Genomic DNA, 14,111 nt, shown 5'->3' with positions numbered 1-14,111 from the left:
TCTCTCTGTGACCTGGCTGATCTCCTCATGTTCTCTGTGTGCACAGATTTATTGGCACCAGGGTTTTCTGTATGTCAGTCTTTCAAAGGGCAAATACCAAATGATCCTGTAAAATTAACAAGCAGGCTGCTATCAGCTTTTTGAACATGTGCAGACAAACCAGGTCTCTATACTCATCAGCTGGAACTTCTGGAATAATTCACATGGAAATGACACATTTAATGACTCATATTTTTACTGTTGCAATGTCAACTGGACTCACGAATTAACAAGTTTAATTGTTCCCAAAATTAGAAAAGTTTTAAGGATTTCTGACAAAATTACACTGGAAATCCAGAAGTACTGTTAGCATGCAGTACTTTCTTCTACCTGCCCATTCCTCGAAGTCCACTGACTTCATTGAGCTTTTTGCAGGCCTCAGCAACAGATACGTCGTCATCGTGATCCCTGAAGGAAAGAAGACGAATAAAAGCTTGTTACGCTCTCACATACTGCAACACATGAGAGGCTGTAAGAAGCTGTAATAAACTGAGAAGAGAAGGTGATCTATAATCCAGGCCCATTGTTGTTTAAGAAAAGCAACTTTTACCATGACAAGAGGCAGGAAATGTTTCGGTAACAGCTGAATAATGGGGACATTTTGTAATTTAGAACATCACATTTTAACAGGCTATTTGATTTGCATAATAATGATATTCACACTGAATGATGCGGATAAAACTGTTACATTTTTGCATAATTAGAAAGGATGATTGCTTCGCTTCACTTTGGACTTTTTCTCTTTTGCTTGTAAAACTTTGATCCGCTAAAATTGAGAAAGTGAGCAGAACCAGGCGCTAAACTGGGCAGATTGTGAAGCTTTTGACAAAGTAATAAAAAAGATAGAGCTCTGTGACTTTTCTAGAGCTGCAGTAATGAGTTATTTTAGATGATTTTGTTGCTGAAACACAAAATATCAACTTTTTTTGACTGATAATTTTCCAAAAAAGCCAAAATGTGATGATTTCTGTTTCTCAGCCGAAAGAATATGCTGCCTTATATTTAACTAAATTGAATATTATTAGATTTTAATAGGAAATAAAGTTGAATTGAATCATCTTACCATATGTCCAGATGTAAGAGGTCATTGTGGACATCATCTATTTCACTAGAACACAACAACAGCAAAGCAACAATAAAAAACTAAAGACCCGGAAACATCATCGTTTAAACGCTCATTTTCATCAGCAACACCGACAATAATCGGCTCAATTCTTCAGTGGCTCTTTTCACAGAAATGACATTGTGGCGCACTGGTCACATAACTAGCAGCTTTGGGCGTTAGTGTGAAACTAATGAAACCGTGATTCCTGCATATGACACATACCAGCGTGTGCAGATCTCTGATAAAAGTTAGAATTTGTCTTGTACTCACAACACGAAGTGCTCGTCCCACACTGGGTTCAGAGTCTCAGGTTTGACCTCAGTCACCTGAATGCACCTGGCTGGTAACACTTCCTTGGTGCTGGAGCGTTTCTCCAGCTTGTCCTTCCTCTTCCTGAAGCTGAACTTTCTCTCCTTCTTCTCCTCCGTTTCCCGAGGGCTCTGGCCCACGAGGATGCCCAGCATGCAATACGGGTCACTGTAGCCTGGCAGGGTGCAGGGTGACAACCAGAAGACAGTGTTGGATAGTTACTGTTACTGCTGTTTCATTAGTGTAGTTCATTTGTCATAGATTAAACATTATATCCGACTACTTTGATTATAACATCAGCACTCATCATTACACTTTAGGCTTAGTAGCTTTTTCTTTTTGTACAAAGTGTCAGAGTGGGGAAGAAAAGTGAGTGGATGAAGCACATTTCGATAAATATTAGAAAAAGATCATGTAATGAATGAAATCTCACCATTTGCATCCTTGGCCATTAGATTCTTTGCTTTCATAACAGAAACTCTCAAGGAAAAATTGGCTCTCTGTGGAAAAGAATTTTATGTCTGTTTAGTTTAAAACATCTGAGTATATTTCAAGGATGATGGGCATGAATTTTAAAAAATGATAACTTCCTATTTCCTGATAAACTTCAAGTAAAAAGGCAGTAAAACTCAGGCAACCTCTATTTCAAAACACTTCAAAGTTCTTTACATGGATATTAAAAGGTGTAAAGTGGCAGTCAAGTAAATAGCCCAAAAAAAAAAAAAAAACCCAACACAACCCCAAAAAACATGCTGTACAAAATGTAGCTTTTACTTGTTACAAGTTTTACATTTCACAAACATCTTCAAGGGCATGACTGCACCCCAACTGTGTCTCTTCAGGCCATGCTTTCAACTTATTACTCCAGAACCTTTCCGATGCATTAAAGCACCTCCTGTGAGGGCATGGCTGACTTTTGCAGGATTTTTTTCTACAATGTTTCATTTTAACTTAGGGATATCTTGAAAGGCTCACCCGAAAAAAGCATATTTGATATAACTCACATAATATTGCAGCTGAATTCTGCCTGTCCTTCTATTACAGAAGACACAAAATTTCCTTGAATGCTGCAAACAAATCTCACCTTGGATTCTTGAACTTTCTGGAGAATGATTTCATGTTCTTCCTCACCCATATCAAAAACCTTTAGGGGGAGAGTGTCAGTCAAAAAAGACCTTTTAACCATACCTGAATTAGAGTTTCTTAGGTAGCAAGATTACAACATACAAAATAGATAACAGAGTTACTGCTTAAATCTAACAAAACAGCTCTGAAATATAAAAAACATAATTCGGTCAAAGTCCCTGGCAGAAGCTAAGCTTCTGTTAAAACAAGAAAGCCAAAAAACAGATGCCCACTCCAGACAAAAAAAAAAGGAGACTACGATTCTTAGGACGACATCATCTGAATGAATGTAATATAACAGCTGAATATCAGTACACAGTGTGACTGGGCTTTGATGTTTAATCAGTTTTGAGCCAAGAGCATCTGCTCTGATTCTTACAGCCCGCTCACAACAAATAACGCTCTCTCTGAGGCTACCATCAGTGTTACTGACAGAGATTTAATGAAGCTCAAGAAATACAGTCTGCTCTTCTCATGTGTCCACGAGACAGAGAGACAGAGAGACAGAGAGACAGAGAGACAGAGAGATAGATAGATAGATAGATAGATAGATAGATAGATAGATAGATAGATAGATAGATAGATAGATAGATAGATAGATAGATAGATAGATAGATAGATAGATAGATAGATAGATAGATAGATAGATAGATAGATAGATAGATAGATAGATAGATAGATAGATAGATAGATAGATAGATAGATAGATAGATACCTTCAGCAGGTAAGCAAAGAGCTCATCGTCACTTTTCACATGTTCGGGTGAGGGCACTCCAACCCTGTTGACCACCGTGTACACAGCTTCCTCATAAAGCAGGTCCAGCTACATGAAAACACACTCCAGTTAATAACAACCTTTCAAAAATAAAAAGCTTGTGTTCTTTTGCCCTTATGCGTTCTGCTCCACTGCACATCAAAAGCAGGAATAAAAAGCCTCAACTGTGTTGTTATTGTGAGTTTTGAGATTTAATCCCTGCTGAAATAAGATGAAAACAGTGAAGCTGAGCTCACGCACCTCTGTCCTGCTGATTCTGTCGGGGATAAAGGCCTGGTCCACATGCTCTTGGGGTGGTGGAACTGTGCAGGCCCCTCTTTGGCACTGCAAGAGGACAAAACCAGTTCAGCCAAAATAAAATTGGCCTTGCATAAAGGCTATGTTGAGAGGAAGAACTTATAAGACACATGTTGTTTTTTTGTTTGTTTGCTTTTTTTTTCAACCTAAAAAATCTTCCAGTGGTGGGAGAAGTATACAGCCCATTTATTTGGGTAATAGCACCAACACAACAATATAAAAATAATAATCTTTTTGAACTAAAAACACAAAAGAGAAAATTACAATCTAAGAAGCCTCACTGAAAACTGAGGAAATTTCATGGAAATTATCTTCAAGACACGTCTGATTAAAAAAATTCCTGCTGTACGTGTCACAGATTTCAAATGATTTGCAGTTTTTCCATGAATGCACAACTCATCCCAAGAGCTGCCCTCTTTTGCGAAAAAGAATAAAAACCTAAAAAATTTAACAGGATCTGCAGGTAATTGGTGGTGTCAAAGAAATCATAAAAACTAAAGGGTAGCCAAATGCCTTTGTTCTCCAAAAAGTACATTACAGCAAACCTGCCACTGAACACAAGGATAAAAACCGTGCCTAAAGGAATGTGCTCTTCATGATGGATCAAAGTCATTGGCCCACAAATATTTGTACATGTGTTTGTTGTTGACCAATGACAGCTATGAAAAGAACCTTACACCAGTCAGGTTGTAGTTATTGATTCAGCAATGAATTCTGCACAATACTGAACTGAAGTTAAACTTCCAATGACGACTGGTTCAAGAATGGAGAAATGGTCAATAGTTATGGACGGGTTTACAACTCGTAGATCAGTGCCAACATCAATGTCTGATCTCTTCTGTGCTTATGGAAAAATGGTCAAAAACTTCTACAAACACACTCCTAAACCTTGTGGAAAGGGATGGGCTGAAATCAGATTAGACCCAATGTATTAAGAATGGGATGTCACTCAAGTTCATTTGCATGGAAAGCCCTCTGCAAAGCCCTTTAACTTACCTGAATAGCACTATACAAATGAATCTGACTCAACTTGATCCCTCTGGTGGAATAGAAATTCAGAGTTCAATTGTCTTTCTATCTTGCACACACAAACAAAATAAATAAATAAGCATGAATTTAGTCACCGACGGATAGGGGAAAAACAAAACAAACAAACCAAAAAATCATGTTTCCAGAAGACAATATGATAAATGGCATGCTGAGTGAATATACCTTCTGTTTTGATCACAGTCAGCAGTTTGTTTTGGGCTTACTGGCTATTTTGCTGACAGCGATACAGCAAATTGGAAATGAAATCATCAAGCATTCGCTACAAACATTTTTAAAAAGCATCACTGTCTAGCTTTGGCAGTAGGAGAAACTGAACACAGCCTCGACAGCAGTTTGTCACAGCCGAGTTTCCAGCCCTTTGAGCGCCCTGCTTAACCTAGTCCGTCTGTCTATAGACGTCAGAGTGGTCATGGTGGTGGGCTGAAAGACAGCACAGAGATCTATGCTCGCTACACACGCTGTACATGTTTCAAGCCTGTAACAGACAGAAATGCGGAAGTTAGGTGGGGGTTACCTCCGCCTGGGCCGCCCGCATCATGTTCTCCTGTTTCTGCAGGATGGCATTCATACGCTCAAAGAACTCCACGCTCTCCTCTGAAATCCTGCCAAGTAGACGGAGCACATTGAAAATCGATTATCTCTAAAGATAGAGAGGGAAAATAAAAAAGTGAGTTGAAATGCATGTTGCGCTCTGTTATACACATACACCATCTGATCAACCTAAATTATTTATGGATGGTAATTACAGCAGGATTCAGTGACATTTGTGGGATCACACAGCATCCTGTTTGTAGACACTTTGAAGAAGCATCTGTCAATAAAGAGGATCTTTTTCTTTTAATGTTGAACTACTGGACTCCGTCGCCTACCGTTCAGCTTTTTATTACTTATCAAACACCCTCTTGTCTCAAGCTTAAAAAAAGAAAAAGTCAGCATGTCTGCACCCTGCATGAACCATGTTAATCTGCTATGAGCCGGGCTGTGTGCAAAATGCAAATGATGTTTCTGTTTCCTCCAGGTGTGAGTGAATCCCCGGACTCCCGCCAGCCCCAGTTGTCATGGTGATTCGGGCACATTCACTGAGCTGGCTGAACACCTTGGGAATCCCCACCACCACCACCACCACCACCACTACTTACACCCCATCTCTCCCAGTATCTGCCAAATCTCTCTAGGGGGAATCTTCCCCTCAGCCTTTATGGAATTCACAGACACTGCCAGCTGCTCTTATATGAGCTGTAGCGGAACCGTCAGGATCAGCCATGCCGTCTGCCTTTAACTTCTCACCTCCACCACCTAACCCTACCACCACATCTACCTCTTTTCTCACCCTGGCATACTTCGAAAGAACTGTCCACAGAGGCCCTGACACACTCCTTTATTAGCATCCCAGCATCCCACATCCCAGCACTTACTGAATATCACAGTGGTGGGGCAGCAGATGGTAAACCCATGAGGTTTTTAATGGATACTAATTGCTGCCATGCTGGGAGAGTCGGTGAAGTTTCCACTGGGGTGAGGCCCAGTTGAACTGGAAAAGTGAAAGTTTCCTTGGGTAAACTTTTATAACCATATCAGAGTCACTAAAACATTCATCTTCATTTTAACATGACACTCCACTCATGCATGGCTATAACCACATAGTGTTTTTTTATGGGTTTATAAGAGTGAACAGGGATAAAGAGAAAAATACTGCATTGTAATGGTATTTGATTTATCTTTGAGTGTCATGCCTTTGGTATACACACCCCCCCCCCAAAAAAAAAAGAAAAGAAAAGTGAGGTGTACAGCTTGACAATGAGGTCAATCCTCCCAACATCGGTGATTAATGTTAGGCCTTCAGTGGTTGTTTTTTTAATCTACAGCCAAGAAACCATTTTACCAAAGCAGTTTATTTGCATTATGCCATTTCATCTGACTCTGTTTGTAAAATTGATTCAGTTAGAAATCTTTTTTGTAGGTAAGTGACAGCTTATAGATATTTGGAGGGAATAAATCATGTATGAATATTTTCTAAAGAGTATTTTCTTCATTATTGTTTCACCCATAAAAAGTCCACAACTCATTTCAGGTGACTGAGTCATTGCAGCCTTACTGGTCATTATGGCAGGATTCACACGGCTGCATTTCAGGCTTCAGTGTTCTCACTTCTTGTCGCTTTGAATGGGTGATGTCATGCATTGCTGAAATGAATTACGGATGAGTTGCTTCTCTTTGCTTACGCTACACATGCTGAAAGTCAAGAGAAATTCAACTTCTGAAGTGCCAGCATGGCTGTTAGTCAATTAAATTTTTTATGCAAATATCCTGAGAGCATGAATTGGCCCGTCTGTTTAGTTTTTATAGGAGTAATTGATCATTGCAGTGAATAATCAAGCTATTGGATATAAACAAAGTTAGTAACAAGCATTAGCTAGCTTGACTAATGCTAACATTAGTCAAAGCCCTGCTAGCTTGTCTTTTGATGACTGGTTATAGTTGCTATGACAATTGCCCCAGTAAAGATATCCTGACCTCAAAATTCTGGAAAGCCTGAATCCTCTGTGAATCTTGCCTTAGTGATTTGATCCCCAACTAATCTAATCTGAAGTTTCTTTGGGTCAGATACTAAATCCCAAATTTCTCTCAACACATCCCCAAAATAAAAATAAAATAAAATAAAACTTAAAAAAAACCCCAACCTTTTTGAATATGTTTGGAACTTGTTGAATGTCAGTAAGACTAGCTAAGCATTATTTAATGTTAACTCATTAAAAAAATCGACACTCAAACTTGCTTCAAGATTTCTTGCCTCTTCCCATCAAAAATCCCCAAACAAATGGTATCTTCTTTTGTCTAAGTGACTTTGCGACATTTCAACAACAACAACAAAAAAAAATCCAGCAATTAACTGATAACCAGGACAGCTGCTGAATTTGCTCTACATTAAAACAGTTCTGAATAAAACCCATAGCTATATTTTTCAACCACCCTCCTGCATTATACAGAAAATAAAACCACAGCTGTTTTTAGTAAGTAAACCTCCTCAGACAGCATTTGAAAGAAAACCCCAAACCGAGTCTGTCAAAGACAAAGCCTGTTCCACTAACAAGGGATTGGGAGCTTTGTTTCACGGAGCTTCAGTTTTCATTTGCACAGATAGTACAAATAAGCTTCATTCCACACTAAGACTTGTGTTTAGAGACAGTCGGTTCTCTCCACATCCGGGTTGAATTGCCCAGAGTATTCTTGTATCCAGAAATCTGTCCCATCTTTTGTCAGTCAGCTTGAGGATTTGTCCAAACAGTCTGGGATATTTTTTTTTCTTTCTGGGGGCTTGGGACAACATGTTCATGGGAAGCAGTACTGCACAAATGATGCAAATCAAGTCCATTTTAATATGATACATCAAAAAGATATATTAAGGATGTATTAAGTTAAATCGTTCTCTCCATCTCTCATCCACACACACAAACACACACAGACACACACACACACACACACACACACACACACACACACACACACACGCACGCACGCTACCAGAATAACAAACTGATTTGATGTTGCTAGGAAACAGGTCCTTTTTTTTAAAACCTCATTTTATTGTAATTTATTTTCCGAATTCATTCAAATGCTTCAATTATGATTTCCTGTCTGGAGAGTAAATCAGAAGGAAAACAAATAAAAACAAGAACGTCTTCTGTCTAAAAGAATATCTCAGAATAAACATGAACTGACAGAGAGTGCGAAGATGACAGAAGCCCTTCACTTCAAACCCCAATATATGATGGCAGTGCATACATAGTAATTAATATTGCAGACATCACTGTCATCTGCGGTATGAAAAACAAAGTGATGTCTGTATGCATTCTAATAAAATTAAATGTTGTTTTAATTTATTTATTTTTTTAAATCTGATTCCTTATGGATGTCAATCCATAATATAAGCCTGTGGCTCCAATCATAAACTGAGATCTCTATGACAAGGAACCCCTCAACACAACACAGAAGACTGTTTGTTATACTCTAATTACACATTTGATTAAGCAGCGAAACATTACAGGTGGAAGGCTTCAGCGTGGAGATAAAATCACAAAAGCTCTGATTGAATCTCTCCATTCAATAACGTGGAAGAATCTGCAGTCGCTCATGCAGCCAGTGGTACTGACAGACATAAAAGTAGCCTGGTGTGAAATTATTTCCAACTCAAGACTTCTTGGTTGCTTCCTAGTTGCGTTTCACAGTTTTTACTTTCTCATTCCGTGGGTCAGTGGCTGACTGTGGATCTGACATATTTTAAAACAGACCAATGTCAGGTTTAAAGTAAAGGTTTGGCATGCTTTCTGAAAACAAAAGCAGTATCAACAAGAAATCTGACACAAAGACACATTTAAAGGATCGCTGAGGTATAAGACAATTCCCCTGGATACTTTGAGTAAGTGGCTATTCCTTTCTTTAAACTTTTTCCCCACTTATCACATATCGTTGTCACAATTTTAAGTAAGATGTGCCCCCTCAGAGCTCTTTGAGCATGCACAATCTTATTCTTCTTTTGACGGCTCGCTTTAGGGGTCATTACAGCGGATCATTTGCCTTCATCTAACTATTTCCTAGTATCCTATTCTGTCACACCAACTCTCTGCTTGTCCTTCTTCATTACATCCATGAATCTTCTAGGGTGGTCTTCCTCTTTTCTCCTGTCTGGCAGCTCTATATTTAACATCATTTGCCCAGTATATCCACTATCCTTCCACTGTATATGTCCAAACCATCTCAGAATTTTATCGTCACCTTTGTCTCTGAATGTCTCAACTTCCGCTGTCCCTCTGATATACTTGTTCATAATTCTACCCATTCTTGTCACCCAAATGATAATCTTAGCATCTTCATCTCTGCCACGTCCTGCTCTGCGTCATGTCTTTTTGTTAGTGCTAGTGTCCCCAGGCCATGCATCACAGCATGTCTCATTACCATGAAGAATAGCGCATCACTATAACATTTCAAATGTTGTAAAAATGTGTGGGACCACTTTGTTTTTTTACACGTTTATTTTTGTGTTTGATTTGTCTTCTCTGTTGTTATTTGGTTATTTTTAAGAAAAAAATGCAATTTAATGCATTTAGGCATGTAGACATGGTTAAGGCAATCCACTGAAGATCAACCCCAGAATTAGCATTGGGAGACAAGGTCATTTCATAAATGACTTTGAATGTGGCAAGATTGTTGTTGAAGACAGGCTTGTCTGTGTTTTTTCCCACACCACCATCTCTAGCATTTACAGAGAATGGTCTCCAAAAGGGGAAATATCTACTGAGTGGCAGTGAGAGAGAAAATGCCTTGTTGATACCAGAGTTCAGAGAAGAATGGCCAATCTGCTTTGGACAGGAAAAACCAATATTAACTCAAATATAATGTTGAATCTGGAAGCAGATGGGCTATAGTGGCAGAAGACCACACTGTGTCACTCCTATCAGCTAGGAACAAGAAGGTGAGGCTGACATTCAAAAGTGGACAATAGAAGTTTGGAAAGACATGATCTGGTCTGACGAGTCTCAGAGCAGATCATCCCTTTTATCTTCAAAAATTAAGGATGTTTTGAGGGTAAAAGGGAGTCCAGCCCAGTATTAGCAAGTTGTACCAAATAAAGTGGCCAGTGAGGGTATACAACATTAACCAGGAAGACTTTTCACATCTGCAACAAGCCCAAGATCCCATAAAACTGACAGTTGGCCAAAGTCTAGCTATTTAATTCTGTGGAACTATCTTGCCCACTGAAAATGAAGTTAAATGGAGTCCCAGCATATTACAATGCAATCCTTACAGGTCCTGACCAAGCGTTGTAACATTCTGCTTACTGACACAACTAAATGTGCATTACAGGGTGCCTGTTTGCAGAACAAGTCTGGCAATATTTTAGATCTTCATATTTTCCACAACTCCCACAACTAAAAACCAAATCCAACACTGAACTTTAAACTAAACTAAAGCTTAACTACAAACTGAGTATTTTTCAAAATGTTCCAATATCTGATCCAAGATGCTCTAAATGCCAGAAACCGGCTAATTAAATTTGACATTTTAATTCATTTTAATTCATGAAACATCCTTGTGCAACAATGTTTCACTCTGTGTCATGTTTATTCATTACAATTATAATATGTACTGTGATATAAGATACATTCTGATATTTATATCAGTTAAAGAAAAGGCTATAGAAAAATGCAAAAATTAAAAAGTAGTGATTCTACTTTAAATACCCTAGGAAAGCATAGGAGAGCATAGGCTTTATTGAGGTGACATGGTACCATGAGATCTTTAAGTTAGAATGAGGCTGGTTATTCAAGACCTTGTATGTGATGAGAAGGATTTAAAATTAAACATTTTGTTTGACTAAAAGAAAAAAATAAGATCAGCAAAACATACTTCGAGGAAACTGAACTTAATCATTATTATTCTAGAAGTTGGAGCATCCCATCAGCTACTTTTCCAGTGAATCACTGTCCCTTATAAACAAGAGCTTAAACAGGTGATTGAGGATATCTGAAATGATTATAATAAAGATATTGCCTCTAAATGATGTTATACAGAGTGAAGAGTTAAAAGAAATGCGTAAAGCTTAACTTCTGAAACCTGAAATTTTGTCTCACTGTGACTACTTCCACATATGGTCATTATTTGGAGCTTGTGTAACATAAGGATTCCCTGTAGGAACGGCATATAAATTTTATCCTGATCAGTGTGGTGTTACGGTCTGTGGGTTTTGTTTGGTAGCTTTTGGTTCTCAATTATTCCCAGTATTTTGAAGCTTCAGTTTTTGCTATATTTTAGTACTGTTTATAGTATTATCCTCTGTGTTTCCTTTTTGTCTATCCTCCTGTGTCTTTCCCCTGTGCCAAGCTTATTCTTGTGTGCACCTGTGTCTCCTTTCTTCCCAGCTGTGTCTAAATTCCTAATTCACCATCAGTGTGTATGTGTACCCTTTGTCCATACAGCATCTGTTTTTCCTCCCCAAGTGTTTTCTGCCTGTTTTGGATTCTGTTTTTCTTTCTTCGGATTTGTATCAGCTGAAATAAAGGGCTTTCCTTTTTTTTATTCAGTCTGCCTGGGAGTCTGTATTTGGCTCCTCTGATACTTGACAGGTGGAGCTGTTTGGAACAAATACACTTTAGGATGTTTATATATAGCCTATGTTTAAATAACCTATTTAGGAGACCATATTATATTTTGCAGAGCTTGTAAAACAGTCAACTTTACAATATTTATCCAAATCAGAGTGGAAAGCACAACTGCCTTTTTTTAATAGTGCATGCACAGAACTACTCTGTTACTTTCCATCCCCGGTTGGTTATTCCCACAATACGATCTAAATTCTTGTTTGAATGCAAAAACAACTACTCATATGATGCTGGAAGCAGTCTCAAATAAGTGCAGTATTATTATTTGACTGACATGCTAAAAGCTGAGATTCTCAGCTACTTTACTGAGCTCTTTTAAAATTTAATTAATACACAAAGAAATAAAGTTTTACTAAGATTTCCTAGGTTTTGGGAAGACAGCCAGGAAGTCAGGAAAATAAAGTAAAACATGGTAGGTCCTGCTCGTTTCAAGGACTTGTAAAGCAAAAATTAAAAATATACTAGTCTTGACTGACTTTGCAATAGCAGGTGTTGACTTTTATTGCATTAGGGGTTTCTGTTTAATGTCACTCTCAATTGACTGTGTTATTCTGCATTATTAAAAAACGAGAGCCTTGATACCGTGACACTGAGAAGTCAGAGCCATTAAGCAAGCTGGGGATTCAAAACACAGTGAAGTCAAGTGTGAAATATGAAGACTACTTCTCTTGATGGATGTGGAAGCGGACAGCAAAGTAATCAAGCAACAACAACAGCAACAAAAAAGCAAAATATAAATTTAAATATAAACCCTGGTGGGTTTATATGCTGTACCGCCAGTCGAGCTGATTGCTGACGGTGTATTGTGCTTTTCCACATTGTTAAAAAAACAGCTCACATAGAGGTAAAAACATAATTTGCTCCACTGAATTAAAAAGTTCACCTCCGATGTGCAGGTCTCTGCTCGGAAAGGGCTCGGCTCTGACAGTCGACTGTACTACTGGGTCAACAACCGTGGATGGAGCCGCCTAAATCCACCCGGCCTCATTTGCAAATTCTCAATTAAAGTGAAAGTGCATCCAGGTCAGCAGCCGTCTGAATGGATAACAAAGATCAACAGCCTGCCTCTAATGATGAGGGCTCAGGGTTTGCACACAGCTGAGACTCAGTGGGGAAGCTGCAGCACCAAGAAGCTGGCATGGGAAATGAGAGAAAGGTGCGATACTGTCAGGTCGAATCACGGCTTAATGAAGACAATAAATCAGGTCTTTAATAAAGAGCACAAATCAGCTTCTATTATGTGTTATTAATTTTGCTTAAAAATATTAAAACCTCTTTAAGTTATCTTAAAAAATACATTGAATTAAAATGTATGTGAAAAATGCATCAAAAATCATCTGTATGTCCAGCATCACACTTTCAAATTCAAATTTGATTAGTGTTCAACGCAGCGATTGAGGTTATCTTCCATGTTAAAAATAGACATGGTTGTTATTACAAGTATAAGTTCACATCACGGCAGCAGCCTGTGTTTAGGTTGCTATAGAAACCTCAGGTTCATACGATTACTTTTGGCTTTATATAAAGCTTCAAAACACGACTGAAATAAATCAGATGACTCTGTTTTTTTCTTCTTTTTTTACCTATTCCACTTGTTGCAAAGAAAAAAACTAAACTCCACTAACATAACTAGCATAAGCTAATGGTAACAGATATAAGAAATTAATTAAAAATAGCATTATAAGAGAGAAAAAATAAAAAAAATAGAAAACAACACAAGGTATCTAGTGGATATACTGTAGAGTATAGATAAATATGTGTGTATGGCATGAAGATGAACAATACAGGGCAACCACTGTATATATTGGCTTAAAGGGTGACTAAAATGCTGGATTCAGATTAATGTGCTCTTTCAGAGATTCAGATAGGTTTTATCCATTTAGTTTTCTATTCTTGGCTATCTGCATAAAAAAGCTCTGAGGTTAGCATTTCACTGGCCTGTCACAAGGTTTCTATCTACCATAATCTCATTTCAGAAATAGGATCTGTAACATTACTGGCTTCATCAGACTGTCACCATCACGGCGCTTTTGTCATGTGAATGTGTCACTTTTACGTTAATGATCCTCATAACTCTATACAGACATATCCATGACGGTAACAGAGCCACAGTAACCAGGCAATGTTTTTCATACACTCAAGAATACAGTGCCTTCAAAAGAGGAATATATAAGGTCACAGTTTTCTTGCTAGTTTTGTAGTTACTTAGAAAGAAGTGCGATCAAGCTCGCTACCTGAGGAAGACTAAAGTATC

The 14,111-nt window shown here is 38.2% G+C and overlaps 1 protein-coding gene across 4 annotated transcripts in view; it reads right to left on the bottom strand.

The window, feature by feature from the left end:
- baiap3 (BAI1 associated protein 3) overlaps positions 1 to 14,111 on the bottom strand; it is a 48,598-nt gene that overhangs the window by 19,159 nt on the left and 15,328 nt on the right. For all 4 annotated transcript variants that reach the window (XM_039611461.1, XM_039611460.1, XM_039611462.1 and 1 more), the window contains 8 exons: positions 5,215 to 5,302; positions 3,594 to 3,677; positions 3,294 to 3,401; positions 2,538 to 2,597; positions 1,887 to 1,953; positions 1,415 to 1,628; positions 1,103 to 1,147; positions 370 to 447 (listed from right to left, as the gene is read on the bottom strand). In XM_039611461.1, coding sequence (XP_039467395.1) covers positions 370 to 447; positions 1,103 to 1,147; positions 1,415 to 1,628; positions 1,887 to 1,953; positions 2,538 to 2,597; positions 3,294 to 3,401; positions 3,594 to 3,677; positions 5,215 to 5,302 — 744 coding nt within the window. The remainder of the gene's footprint in view (positions 1 to 369; positions 448 to 1,102; positions 1,148 to 1,414; positions 1,629 to 1,886; positions 1,954 to 2,537; positions 2,598 to 3,293; positions 3,402 to 3,593; positions 3,678 to 5,214; positions 5,303 to 14,111) is intronic.

The sequence above is a fragment of the Oreochromis aureus genome, linkage group 4 (genome assembly GCF_013358895.1).
Source record: "Oreochromis aureus strain Israel breed Guangdong linkage group 4, ZZ_aureus, whole genome shotgun sequence".
NCBI lineage: Eukaryota > Metazoa > Chordata > Actinopteri > Cichliformes > Cichlidae > Oreochromis > Oreochromis aureus.
The sequence above is the reverse complement of the archived record's forward strand: the minus strand, read 5'-3'. Positions and strand labels throughout refer to the sequence as shown.